Raw genomic sequence first — 14,312 nt, forward strand, 5'->3', positions numbered from 1 at the left:
TTTTAACAGCTTATAAGGTAGGGCTATCTGCAATAACATATCACAAGAAAAATTGTCATAATCTTTTGCCGGTATTTCTCCTGCTTGTATAATATTTATCTTTTGGTTTCCAAAGCACTAAGCATAGTGCAAGTAGTATGTCTTCAGTTAATGTTTATGGGCTAAATTAATTTGTATTTTGTTTTGAATGCTTTTATGTTCATTGGCTCATTTGGCCTGATTAGCCACCCCCTGATCTATTCTCCCAATTTTTTTAAATGAGGAAAACTAAAATCTCTACAAAGTCACAAAATTAATAAATAGAGAATCCTGGACTGAAATCAACCCATTCCTTTCCTCATTAAAGACAGAGAGATTGGGAGGAGGGAATATGAATAAATACTTTGTTGTACATCTCTATTTTTAATAATTGTTAACATGAAAAAGTGTAAGACATAAATCTATATCTTACACTCTCAACTGATAAGAATTGACCTTAAATCAATCACAAATTTTCCCCAATTATTCTCTATATAATCATTTATGTAAAGTTCTTAAGAAATGTTTGGATGAAATACCAAAGACAGATAAAAAAGTAAAGATGTAAAAATACAGTATCAACTTAAATATTACTTCATAATTTGAATTGCCAGTGATCTAATTATTGATATAGGAATATGTTTGAAAGCCAAAAACATTATATAGATACTTTGTAGCAAATACCATGTCAGAATATGATTATACTTAAAACAGCATCCTAGACATTTCTGAAATGTGAATTATTAACAGAGATTTTAGGTTTCAGCTTGTTATTTGACTTTTAACTATTTTTTATGGAAGTCAAAATATGGTATATTTTGTGGTCAAAGTATTATATAAGGCGAAATGAAAATGATCTTTACAAAGTTAAAGCATGTGATTTTTCTATTTTAATTCTAACTGACCACGTGACATTTGGGAAGGTCATTTAATTTCTCTGAGCCTCAGATTTGAGATGTGTACAACCACAGTAGTGTACACCTTCCTTTCCCTGCCCCCTGAGGTTGTGGGGAGGATCAAATTAGACAGTGCAGGTGAAAATACTTTGCAATTTGCCCCTTAATGTGACATTGTTTGTCTTATGGTATTATATTACTGATGCAACAATTATTTATTCACATAATGAAATAGGCTCTAAGAAATGAAATATTTGGACATCACAACAATTGATGAGGACTGCATGTCTATTTTTGAAAGCCGTATTCTGATTTATAGAGCAAAAATAAAAAATAAGCAAGCTACCAAAAATGTAAATATAGGAATTAGCCCAGTAGTATTTATTTTTCTGTTCCACTAGAGGCTTTAGAGTAATATCCGTGTGTGTTCTTCTTACATAACTGTGTGACATTACCTAGGGCATAATTCTAAAATTCCTGTCCAAAGAGACCCCAGATAACTCTGACAAACTTCAGATTTGCTTACATCCCTCTTGGCAAAGTGGTCACAATATAATGCGTGAGGGTAGGTGACCCCAGAGTTAAGAGTCCTATGCACCCAGGAGCAGAGTGCACAGGAAAATAAGCCCACATAGATCTACTGCATTGTCTGATGGCCTCGCTTGAGGGGGCGTCAATTTAACTTTAAACCCATGAGCTCATTGAGAGCAGAGGAGAGAAGGGGATGTCTCCAAATGCAGGAAAACTGTTGCCATAGCATTTTCCTTCTCTATTCCTGCATACCCCTTTCTCCCCCAAAGCAGCACCAATTTGTGCTTTACCGTTTTATTTCAGGAACCAGATGCATTTTTCGGAAGACAGGACTCCAGGGATACGATATCTGCACCACATTGTAGCTACCTGATAGGGAGATTTAATAAGTCTGACGGTGCTATTAAGTTTCTCAGTATAGACTCATCTTTGCGGATGCAATTGCAGAACAGGAAACAGACCTAGGGAGAATTTTAGCCCCCCCCCAAATCTCATTGGTCCTCTGCACAAACCGAGCCACAACCACTCCTGCCACACTACCGGATTCCTTTCCGCACTCGCAGCGGTGGACAGCTCCCTCGCTTCGCGCTCGTTTCCTCTGCAGTGAGCTGACTTACTCCGCCAGCAGCGGTCGGTGCGGCGCCCGGCGCCGAGTCCGAGCCGGCGCTCGCGGAACTCGCGCTCCCCCCTCCGCTCTCTCCGCTCCCCGCCCCTCGCTCACCCCGGCCCACTCCGGCGGCGACTTTGAGGGATTCCCTCTCGGGCGGCCTCTGCAGCAGCACCTCTGGCCTCGTTCGCCGCGCTACAAGCATGGATCTCCGAGGAAGAGCTGTCCCCAGCGTCGACAGACTTCGAGTTCTCCTGATGCTGTTCCGTGAGTAGCGTTTTGGCGACTGGGCGGGCGGGATGCACTCTTTGCAGAGAATAAAACCCGCAAAGTAAAGCCAGTAGCTCAAGATAAAAATATGGCCCTTAGGTTTTGCGGGTTTGCTTTTTTTTTTTTTTCTTTTGTGGGAGGGAAGAGGGCCTTCCCTGCTGGTGGCAGGGAATTCCCCCAGAGCCACACACCTGTGTGGCATATCCCAGACAGAGGTTAGACAGGCCAGCTTCGTGGGGTCAGATCATTGGCAAGAAAGATTTGGTTTAAAACCCCAAGATGTAGAAAAAGGCCAGCTGTGTTAATAAGTAAGGATTTTAAAATTTTTAAATTTTATTTTCATTATAAATTAACAGCAACTGAATGAGTTTGGGAGCGCTGGGTTAGAGAAATGGCTCCGAGAGCGCGCAGCAGCTGGCAGGGAACTTTGTCACCCCAAAGCCCGCAGACCATGGTCTCTCCACCCTAGAGCCCGGGACGCGTGGGCTGGCTGAGCTCTGGACTGGTGGGACTGTTTTGTTTGTTCCGCAGATACAATGGCTCAAATCATGGCAGAACAAGAAGTGGAAAACCTCTCAGGCCTTTCCACTAACCCTGAAAAAGATATATTTGTGGTCCGGGAAAATGGCACGACGTGTCTCATGGCAGAGTTTGCAGCCAAATTTATTGTACCTTATGATGTGTGGGCCAGCAATTACGTGGATGTAAGGAACCTTTTACCCCACCCCGGGCTTGCTCCTAGGGCTCCAGGGCGAAGGGCATCCTCCCTCAAGGCCCTTCGAAGACCTGGGTCGCCCGCCTTCTCCCCACCACCCTGGCAGGCTGCTCCCGAATGCTGCATGGGGGTTCCGGTTTGTAACGCCTCCTGCTCGCCCTGCCTGCTTTGAAAGTAAACCCCCCTCTCTCTGCTTCCCTACCGGCCGGGTCTGCACGTAGAGCATCTAACCGCATGTTCCGGGACGTGGGACGCGAGCGCAAAGGAGCGCCCAAGCGTGCAACCCAGAGTTTGGACGCGCCGCCCTTTGCAGCCCCCCGGGGCCGGGCGCGCTGAGGGGGCGCGGGGCGTCTGTGTTCCCAGCTGATCACAGAACAGGCCGATATCGCCTTGACCCGGGGAGCTGAGGTGAAGGGCCGCTGTGGCCCCAGCGAGTCGGAGCTGCAGGTGTTCTGGGTGGATCGCGCTTACGCGCTCAAAATGCTCTTTGTAAAGGTAACTCCGAGCCCAGCGGGCAGAGGGGCCGCAGGCTCCGAATGGGTGTGGGAAGGGGCGGCCCTTTCTGGGTTTAAGGACCCAGCAGCTGCCGGGCGGTTGACGCGCGCCTCCCTGGCTCCGCAGGAAAGCCACAACACGTCCAAGGGACCCGAGGCGACCTGGAGGCTGAGCAAGGTGCAATTTGTCTACGACTCCTCAGAGAAGACCCACTTTAAAGACGCAGTCAGTGGTGAGTAGAGGCTAGCAGGGCTGGGGAGGGAGCCTGGGAAAGCAGCGACACAGCAAGGAGAGCAGGCTTGGAGGACGAATTCCTCAGGGTTTTGGAAACCGATACTGGCGTTGGCTTGCTCTCCAGAGCGGAGGAAGCTGAAACGTCCGCGAAGCCTTTGGGTCTCAGGCCTTGCAGATCCGCAAGGAACCCCGGGCCTGAAGACCAATCGGTTACCCATGGCCTGATGCTACACGAGACGTCCCTTTAGAGCCTGGCATCCCCTGGCTGCTTCAGAAGGGCCTCTGTGCGCCTTTCAAGGAGCACAGAGAAGGGCGAAGCCGTATTTTAATTTTCTTCTGCACCCTGTTTTTCTTCTCATGCTCTAAAACTGCGAGGGGCAGTGCGACTTTCCTTTTGGGTCAGCATTTGCAGGTCTTCACTATATTTTTGCGCATGGCAGTATGACTCGCACGGGATATTCAGTCATCCACTGCAGCCTCCTCAGAGGGGATTCTGCACCATGTATTAATTTACTAGATTTTCCTGTGCATCCCTCCAACAGTTTGCCCAGATCCTCCTAAAATATTGTGGCAAGAGGCACATCCATCCGCCAAATAATAAAGTTCCTATCTGCAGGCACAATCGAAGACCATATTTAAATGTTTTTTTTTTTTTTTTTTTTTTTTTTTTTTTTTTTTTTTTTTTTTGTAAATTCACTCATAATGAAGCTTTCCATCACCCAGACACCTGAGCTGGGAAAGGATTTTTATTGAACACATGCAAGAATACATGTCATCTCTCCCTTTTCACCCCTTTTTCTAATCACAGTAAAGGAAGCATTTTTTTCTTCATCAAAATTTATATGCAAAATATCCCCCAGTTAAATAAGACCAAAATACAAAAAGAAAAGAAAAAAAACACACTTAGGCCAGAAAAGGAGAAAGAAGGAGAAAATCTCCCTAGGGTGTGTCTGTGTGCAAGGGCATTGCCCAGCATGCCAGCAATCGGCATATCTGTTGAGGAAGATGTTTTATTCTTTGCTAAGTCAGTGTGAAATGTGGAAAACCAAGTCACTGTTCTTTCTGTGTGTTTGGAATCTCCATTGTTAGGTTTTATATAGAAAAAGGGCTGGATTTTTTGGTATCACTCTCCTCTTCCAAAAAGGAATTCTAAATTAATATTTAGGGAGCCCTGGTTCATGACAGACTAGGTGTGTTTGCCCTTTATTGCCACTTGATACCATTTGCAGAGCTCCAGTGCTGGCAAGGTGACACAGAGGGGACAGCAGGGGTGGGAGGGTCTGGATCTGAGAGGCAAGAACCAACTATCCAGCACAAAGTGTTAGGAGCAAGGAGGGTTCTGCCATGAGAGGAGCCTAACTATTGCTCTGGGCCTCCACCGCAGCTGGGAAGCACACAGCCAACTCGCACCACCTCTCTGCCTTGGTCACCCCGGCTGGGAAGTCCTACGAGTGTCAAGCTCAGCAAACCATTTCACTGGCCTCCAGCGATCCACAGAAGACAGTCACCATGATCCTGTCTGCAGTCCACATCCAACCCTTTGACATCATCTCAGATTTTGTCTTCAGTGAAGGTAAGTTGGTGGGGATAGGCTGGGTGGGGGGTGGAGGAAGGAACAATTGCTTTCAGGATGAATGAGAGAGGGATTGCCCGGATTCCAGAATGTTACTACTTGGATTTCCTCTAGGCTGAAATGACACTGCCTCTCTCTGTAGTAATTTCTGAAGACTAAAAAGACAGTAAGCTGAATGTATGAGCTTTTCTTAGTAGCTCTTTTTTTCTTGTTCTCTCCCTCCCATCTTCCTTCACTTCATTCCTTTCTTCCCTAGCTCCCTTCTTTTCTTCCTCCTTCTTCTTCCTTCTCTTTTTCTCCCTCCCTCCCTTCTTTCCTGTATTTATTCATCTTCCCCCACTTTCTTCCGTCCTTTGCCAAAAGATGAACCTTGATAGGGAGAGAAGTAAGAAAGTCACCTTCGAAAAAACTATAATTTTTTTTTTTAAGAGTCCGGGTCTTGCTCTGTCACCCAGGCTGGAGTGCAGTCACACAATTTATGGCTCACTGTATCCCCAAACTCCTGGGCTTAAGGAATCCTCCTGCCTTATCCTCCCAAGTAGCTGGGACCAGAGGTGCACACCACCATGCCTGGATAATTTTTAAATTTTTTGTAGAGATAGGGTCTCCCTATGTTGCCCAGGCTGTTCTCGAACTCCTAGCCTCAAGCGATCCTCTCATCCTGGCCTCCTGAGGTGCTGAAATTACAGGCATGAACCACCATGCCTGGCCAAAACTATCATTTTGTTGCAAATTTTTCTAGGAGAAAGCAGCTAAAAATCTTCAAGTAGTTAGCTGTCTAGAGAGCCAGGGATTGGAGAAGGGCCTTTGCTTCTCTGGGCCTCAATTTCTGCATGTTCTCTGAGACATTTCCAGCTGTAGGTTCTACTGCTGTGAGTCCAAGTTGTGTGCCCAGAATGAACAGGTACGGGGATGGGGTAGGTGTGTATGCACAGGTCACAGAGAGAGATTCACTAAGTTCTGCCTCCAACCAGCACTCGAGGGGAGAGATTCCAGGGAGGAATCCCTGGGATCCCTGAAGGCTGGATCTTTCCTCCCCAGCTGCTTCTGCTCAGAGTGTGCAGGAAGTCTTTTTCTCAGTCTGTGTTAGCCCCTAAAAGGCGGTCAAGCAGCAGCAGGTTCAGGTCCTCTAACATCTCCACATTCTCTTGGTTCTCTGCACCTCTGCAGAGGTAGAGCATAAGGGGATAAAAGTGTCGGTCCCTGGGATCCCTACCCTAAATGCTTTGAGTTTATACGAGTGGGTTCTTTTAATAGTTTATAATGACTTTTTGTCTCTTGCTATTTGTTCAAGTCTAGCAATAATTTACATTGAACAAATGTGGGATAAGTGAATTCAATTTATTTGTTCTCTCTCTCTCTCTTCCTCTCTCAGGGGAAGTTAGTAAAGACAGTTTGATATTTTGTTTATTTCTCATGGCTAAAAATGAAGAAAGATTCTGATTGCTTTGTGTGTGCCTTCCTTTGTGTTGGGGACGCCTAGGTGAATACAACTAGTCAAATGTTCAGGATGTTGTCTGAGAAATCAAACCTCACAGATGTTTACAATTGTGTACAAAGTAAGAGTAATTAAGTCCTGCATAAGGACCAGAGCTACTTTCCTAAAAATGAGTAAAATTCATTGCATGGAGGTTTTTTTGTTTTTTTGGGGGGGGGGGCATTTTTTGTTTAAAAAACAATTTTTATCCACTTCAAGGTCCTACATAGGGAAGATTGCTGGGTAGACTTAGAAAGTTTGTAACTATATATAACTTCCTAAATGCAGATAGAGGAAACACAAGCAAATTGCACTTGTCTCAGCCCAGGCTTCTCTGGGTAGTAATTAGGATGTTCTCTCCACTATGGTGCCCCCAGGGGTAAGTGAGCCTTGCCGGTCCTGGGAGGAGGCAAGCCTCACTGGGAAGCACTCTCTGGATCAATGTGCCTTTGTGTGGCAGGGTTCTTTTGTCCCTGGCTCCTCCTATCTGTGCCTCTCAGCACCTGCCCCCCACTGTGTTTTGTAAGAGATCATTTTATTTGATTTGGTGGAATCTGAAAGATTCATTTGGGGTGCCTTTTCGGGATCCAGCACTGGCCCCTCATTCCCCAGAATAGAAGCTCAGGGGGCTTTTAGTATGTTGGTGCCAGTGGCGCACACCTGCTGGGGGGTGTATCTTATCGTATCTGTACGCCCACTGCAAGGGTGTGTGTGTGTGTTTGGACAGCGGCCATGGTCTGGCACAGCATGCGGGTTTCCTGTGGGGAGCCTATTCCCTGTGCAAGCGGCTCATACCTGGCAGAATTCATACCTGTCTACTTAATAGACCTTATGAGAAAATCAAGAAAGGGTCGATGAAATTGGTTAGTGGACACTTACAAGGGCAGCCCAAATGGGGGTTGACATCTTTATCACACAAGTCCCTTTAGTGCACTGTGCTTGGCTACTACCCTGACCCCCCCCAAATGAAAGTCTCTTAACCCCACAGGTCTCCAATTGGAACGAGCACAATTGTGGCGATATTGTTAATATGCGGAATCTGGTTTAATAGGTCTGGGAGTGCGGCCCAACAATGTTAGTGAGGTCCCAGGGGACGCTGCTAGTTCATGGAATACTATAGAGGGTTTGAAGGATTAGAGGCAGTGACACACAATAAGCTTTACTGGGTGGCACTTAGGATGGTCTAAGAAGGGAAGCCCCTCTCAGACTGTCCAGAGGGAGGCTTGTGGCACGAGGACCACCACCCAGAGAAGGAGAAGGGCAAGGGAACTGGGCAGATTACTTAGCCTCCTTTTGCCTGGGTTACCTTATGTCTAAAATGGGTATTATAACATTACTGACCTCATAGAGTTGTTATGGGGATTAAATGAGATAATCTTTGTGCTTAGAACTGAATGCTAATTCAGGAGCCAGGAATGTTAAGTACACAGCTTTTAAGGGCTTTATATTTTGCATGAAAATTTCCATAAATTCTAATTATTAGAGGGAAAAGACTCCTGTCTCCTTTCTCCTGATCTCGGGCAAGGTGACAGGAGATACTGTGTCAACAGAGATTGTAGAGGAGCCTGGTACACAGTAGGTACTCAATAAATGTTTACTGGGTCATCTTGACTTGAAAACTTGGTCTGTATGAAGCAACAGCGAAAGCCTATTTTCTCCAGGTGTGGCTCATAAATTTGGTAAACAGGCCACCAATTACCCACAAGGAGCAAGTAAGCTTGTTCCGGCTTCCAGGAATGCAATTCTGGTTAGCTCTACAGACTATTTGACCACCAGAAGGTCTCCCAAGGATTGTTTTTTGTTTTGTTTTGTTTTTGTTTTTTGGGGGGGGAGGGGTTCTGCATAAAAATGGAGACACAGGGATATTAAACTATCTTCAATTTTAGGAGGGTAAAAAAAAAAAATCAACCCTGAGGTGCTGGTAACATTTTCTTTCTTTCTTTCTTTTCTTTCTTTCTTTTTTTTTTTTTTTTTTGAGGCAGAGTGTCACTCTGTTCCCCAGGCTAGAGTGCTGTGGCATCAGCCTAGCTCACAGCAACCTCAAACTCCTAGGCTCAAGCAATCCTACTGCCTCAGCCTTCTGAGTAGCTGGGACTACAGGCATGTGCCACCATGCCCAGCTAATTTTTTCTATATATTTTTAGTTGGTCTGCTAATTTCTTTCTATTTTTTAGTAGAGACAGGGTCTCACTCTTGCTCAGGCTGGTCTCGAACTCCTGACCTCGAGCGATCCACCCGCCTCAGCCTCCCAGAGTGCTAGGATTACAGGTGTGAGCCACCTCGCCCGGCCATTTTCTTTCTTCATCCAGGTGCTGGTTACGTGGCGTGTTCATTTGTGAAAACTCATCAAGCTCTACACTTACTTTTTAAAAATTACAGGCTGGGTACACATACCTGTAATCCTAGCATTTTGGAAGGCTGAGGCGGGAGGATCACTTGAGGCCAGGAGTTTGAACATAGTGAGACCCCTGTCCCTACAAAAAAAATAAATAAAATTATAGTATAATTTATATATATTACATGCACCCTCATGATTATTGCAGCACTATTCACAGTAGCAAAGATATAGAATCAACCTAAGTGTCCATCAACAGATGAATGGGTAAAAAAAATGCGGCATATTTACACAATGGAATACTCTTCAGACATAGAAAAGAATGGAATCTTATCATTTGCAGCAACATGGATGGAACCAGAGGTAATTATGTTACATGAAATAAGCCAGGCACAGAAAGACAAATATCAAATGTATTCACTCACACATGGGAGCTAAAATAGTTGATCTTGTGTAGGTAGAGAATAGAATGATAGTTACCAGAGGCTGGGAAGGATGTCGGGGTGTGTGTGGATAGGGAGGATGAAGAGAGGTTGATTAATGGGTACAAACATACAGTTAAATAGAAGGAATAAGTTCTAATGTTCATCAGCAGAGTAGGGTGACTATAGTTACTAACAATGTATTGTATAATTCAAGCTAGCTGGAAGAGAGGACTTGAAGTGTTCCCAACACAAGGAAATGATAAATGCTTCTGGTGATGGATATCCTAAATACCCCAACTTGATCATTACACATTCTATGCCTGTAACAAAATAGCACATGTAACCTATAAATATGTACAAATATTATGTATCAATAAAAAATTTAAAATGCACAAATCTAAAATTTATAGCTCAATGCTTTTTTATGTATACTTGCAACCATGTAAACATCACCTAGACCAAGATCTACAATATTTCCATCACACCTGAGGCATCCTTTCTTCAGATGTGAGCACCGTCAGATTTCTGTCACCATAGAGTTAGTTTTACCTGTTCTCGAACTTCATATAAGTACGTATGCAGTCGTACAATGTGTACTCTTTTGTGTCTGGCAATTTTCACTCAACACAATATTTTTGAGATTCATCCATTTTGTTATGTGTAGCCACAGCTCATTCCTTTTTATTATTGACTGCTATTCCATTATATGAATATACCATAATTTACTTATTCTACTTTAATGGACATTTTGGTTGTTCCTAGTTTGAGGCTATTGTGAAGAAAGCTTCTGTGAATATTTATGTTCATGTCTTTTTGTGTCTATATGTTTTCATTTTCTTTGGGTACATACCTAGGAATAGAATTCTGGGTATGTTTGTCTTTGTTAGAAATTACCAAACAGTTTTACAGAGTGGTCATATCACTTTCCACCAACAATGTTAAGAGTTTTAGTTGTTCCGTGTCATTGCCAACACTTGGTACTTTTAGTCTTTCTGAAAATTATATATTTGCGTGCAATTCTCTATGTGTACATAACACTTCAAGAAATAGTTAAAAATAATAAGTACACATTAAAAATGATGGTGGTTGTATCCAATGCCAAAACTGAAAATGTAAACAAATTATCCGGATGTTTTGTTGACATCTGCCAGGAATCCGATAACTGAATGTTGCCCTGTTGGATTGATGTGTTTTTATTCTACATTATGTAGAAATATTAAGTGGTTAACCTTGGGGTTAGTTTAGGGAATATGATTTTCGAAAAGTTGTCTCCCCAAAGGTTCCTTGCGAAATCTCATCTCCATCGCCCTTTTAGTTTTGATAGAACGTCTGATTCATAATATTGTGCCCAGGACTTACCGCTTTTCTTCTTTCCCATTTCAGAGCATAAATGCCCAGTGGATGAGAGAGAGCAATTGGAGGAAACCTTGCCCTTGATTTTGGGGCTCATCTTGGGCCTCGTCATTGTGGTAACGCTTGCGATTTACCACATCCACCACAAAATGACTGCCAACCAGGTGCAGATCCCTAGGGACCGATCCCAGTATAAGCACATGGGCTAGCGGTGACCAGGCAGGCAGCCCCCAAACCCTCTCCCTCAACTGGATCAGGTAGAACAAGAGCACTTTTCCACCTCGTACACGGGATACACCAACATAGCTACAATCAAACAGGCCTGGGTATCCGAGGCTTGCTTGGCCTGCGCCCATGCTTAAACCCAGGGATCAGGGGGATTCTTTTGGATTTATGGGGTGAATGGCAATTGTTCTCTCCATGCTGGGGAGTGGGGAAGGAGGGACACAACTAGCTTTCATGCTCATGGAGGCTTGGCTTTGACTCTCCAAGGAGCCACAAATGCCACTTGGAGTGGTATCTGGCCCCAAAGTTTAGGGATTGAAAACACATTTCTTTTGGGAGGAAACTCCTTTTTGGTTCAGGGGAATAGGGGGTGGTTTGCTCCCTTGGACACAGCTGGCTTACCCTATACAGTTGTCAGCGCACACAAGTACAACATCATGCTCCCTACAGCAAGACCCCTGAAAGTGACCCACGCTTCTGGCTGGCATTCTGCATGTCTAGTGATTGTCTTGGGAATGTTTCTCTGCTACCCGCACCCAGTGAACTTCGCAGCGCAAGAACCCGTTAAATGTTAACTATGCAGAGTCGTTTGGACTTCATAATGTGCCAGGTCCAAATAAGGTGACCTGAAGAATCAATCCTTGTGAGTTTGTTTTTCAAAATGAATTAAAAGACACTAACTCTCTGACCTTTGGGCTGCTTTCTTGAAATAAGAAAAAAAAAAAAAACTAAAACGGTTTATTTGGCATCCAGAGGTGAGATGGGGAAGAATGAAGATGGATTCGTTTCATTTTTGTAAGAGGACAAACAAAGATGGGGCAGGAAATCAATGAGGGGGAAGTTGGCTTTTCCACATGAAAAAATATGGATTTATTTTGGCAAATATAAGCGGTTTGAATCATTGAACCTCTTGACTGGTTGGTCTAATATTGCTTCTGATGCTTCCTGGTCTTGAGTTTGCCATTTCACTTTGAATTAAAAAGCTGGACTGGACATAGTAGCCTAGGCTTTATTTGAAGTAAAATGTAATTTACTGAAACTTCCGAGAGAAATGCACATAGTTTGAATTTTGCTCACTTTCTAAAAAAAATCGTTTTTTTTTTTTTTCAGATCTCAGTGGGAGTAGGGGAAATTCTTTCTCTGGTTTTAGAGTGGGATTCTCCCCACGCCCATACAATCTCTGCCACATAAGAGGCAACTCATGAGTTCATCTTTCTAAGTCTTCAGCTGCTCACAGTAGGGCATCCCCAGAAGCTCATGACCTCAGCAAACCCTGCTAAGTATCAGCCAGTTGCTCTTCTATTCCGCATTCGTCTGCCGCTGCATCAACCTCAACTTCTCTGCTTCATGAGCTCTCTTCAATATCTGCCTGGTACCAGTGAGGGAAAATCCCAGATTCCTCATAAAACGTTGCACATTGCACAAGGGAGAGGACACAACTGTGGTGCCAGTGGACACACCCAAACATGGCTGATTTCATTCTTTTATTCACCTGTGACTGTCTGACCTTCACACCACAAACTTAAGCCCTTTCCCTTTTAGCATCTCATGTATTTTTTCTAAACTTTATATTCTTTATTTGGACCCATCAAAAGATTTGGGGAGAAATGGACACTTAGATGTACCTAGGACTTTGCAATAAGTTACCATTCCTTTCTGTAACCCTTTAAGGAAAAAAAAATCTTAGACTTTTTCTGGATTACACCACTTCTGAAAATTCCCTTGCTTTTTTTTTTTTTTTAACTTGCTTTCACAAAACATAGAGCTCTTTATTAGTTTTGAAATTGCCATTAGTTTTTTATAACACCTACTATTGTTTTGAGCACCAACTGAGTGCAGGCTCTGTGTTAAGTATACAGTAGTAAACTTGACCTTAGAGTCCACAGGGGAGGACTGTCAAGAAAACAAAACAAAACAAAACAAAACAAAAAAAACAAAAAACACGAGCAAACATGTCATTCTAAAAAGAACAGAGTGCCCTGGCACTTTTCAAAATATTGGCTCATGGTCACTTCCCTGTGTCTAGGCTAATTCAATCTTTCTGGACTCCAAATTTCAGCACTTATTCCGTCTATAACGTGCAGTGTGTATACAAAGCCATTACTACTATTACTGTTATTGTCACCGTCATTGTTTATCATGGCATATTGTCCAGCTACCCTAAAACTAGGTCTCAAACTCAGTCTAGTTGCCTCTGAATCCAGCCTTATTTCTCTCAGCTCGCCTTCATTTTTACTATCAACTAAACAAGATAGAGGGGAGCCTCGTGACACAGAGCAGGAGCAGTGTGGTCTCTGGGTGTGTCTGTGCCCAGCATCCTTCCAGGTCAAGGTGCCCAGAGGCCCTGACCCAATCCTGGGCTTCAGCTCGGGGCTCCATCCATGCCTGTTGCCATTGCCTGACATCTCGCAGCTGCTCCTGCACCGGGAACAGGCTGAGGCCACAGCCCATCTCTCTGTGTTGCTTCCCAAGCTTCAGAGACAGGGAGGGAAACACACAGATAAACCACAGATGCTCAGTTACCCCTTTAACTGTCATTTTTCTATTTTACTGGGATTTTAAACACAAACGCCTCCAGGCACAAAAGCATGATGGGGCTGGTTGCTGGGTCTGCCTGCCCAGAAAAGCCAAGCCAAAGCCAGATGAACCAGATGCGGATTTCTCTCCAGGGAGGGTGACTTTGATTTAAATTCTGAGTGTGGTTCTTTGCAGGATTCCCTCATTCCCAGGAAATAATAGCTCCCAGTGGAACTGCTTCAGAGGGCAGGGATACTCACTTATTTTTCCAGTTCTTGCTACCTGGACTCTAGGAAAGCCCTCCACATTGTAACACTCTCTTTTTTGCCAATTGTCCAATCTTTCCATTAACAAAGACTTGACAGAGCTGCATGCATGTGGGAAACAGCAGAGGAACATGAATGGAGAAGTGGGAGGAAAGACAGCAGGAATGACCAGCAGCGTGTGGTGGAGCAGCCTGCTGTGTGCAGAAGCAGGTGGGTGGTTCAAACTGGCATTGGGCTCAAATATTTCCCTGAAACAAACACCCAGTGACCTGAGCCAGACAGATGCAGCTTAAATCAGTGTCTCAAAGTGCAGTTCGAAGGCATCCTGTACCAGAATCATCCCAGGAAACTGCTGAAAAATGTCAGTGGTCCCTG

General features: G+C 44.2%; 1 protein-coding gene across 2 annotated transcripts; it reads left to right on the forward strand.

Annotated features, from left to right (window-relative positions):
- Positions 1-1,986: 1,986 nt before the first annotated feature.
- LAMP5 (lysosomal associated membrane protein family member 5) lies at positions 1,987-11,841 on the forward strand. 2 transcript variants are annotated; one of them, XM_069496162.1, is made up of 6 exons: positions 1,987-2,319; positions 2,854-3,026; positions 3,401-3,532; positions 3,659-3,764; positions 5,151-5,339; positions 10,960-11,841. In XM_069496162.1, exons 1-6 carry the CDS (start codon positions 2,256-2,258, stop codon positions 11,136-11,138), a joined length of 843 nt encoding a protein of 280 aa, XP_069352263.1. In that variant the 5' UTR covers positions 1,987-2,255; the 3' UTR covers positions 11,139-11,841. The 2 variants fall into 2 exon arrangements, with proteins under 2 accessions (XP_069352263.1, XP_069352264.1); XM_069496163.1 differs by lacking the exon at positions 3,401-3,532.
- Positions 11,842-14,312: the final 2,471 nt, after the last annotated feature.

This window comes from Eulemur rufifrons, chromosome 20, assembly GCF_041146395.1.
Source record: "Eulemur rufifrons isolate Redbay chromosome 20, OSU_ERuf_1, whole genome shotgun sequence".
In the NCBI taxonomy this organism is placed as follows: Eukaryota; Metazoa; Chordata; class Mammalia; order Primates; family Lemuridae; genus Eulemur; species Eulemur rufifrons.

Bases quoted from the DNA above. Each gene is read 5' to 3' on its own strand.
- LAMP5 (XM_069496162.1), top strand. From the start codon at position 2,256: ATGGATCTCCGAGGAAGAGCTGTCCCCAGCGTCGACAGACTTCGAGTT. The intron at 3,533-3,658 runs GTAACTCCGAGC...CTGGCTCCGCAG, and splicing joins TCAAAATGCTCTTTGTAAAG to GAAAGCCACAACACGTCCAA. The intron at 5,340-10,959 runs GTAAGTTGGTGG...TTCCCATTTCAG, and splicing joins AGATTTTGTCTTCAGTGAAG to AGCATAAATGCCCAGTGGAT.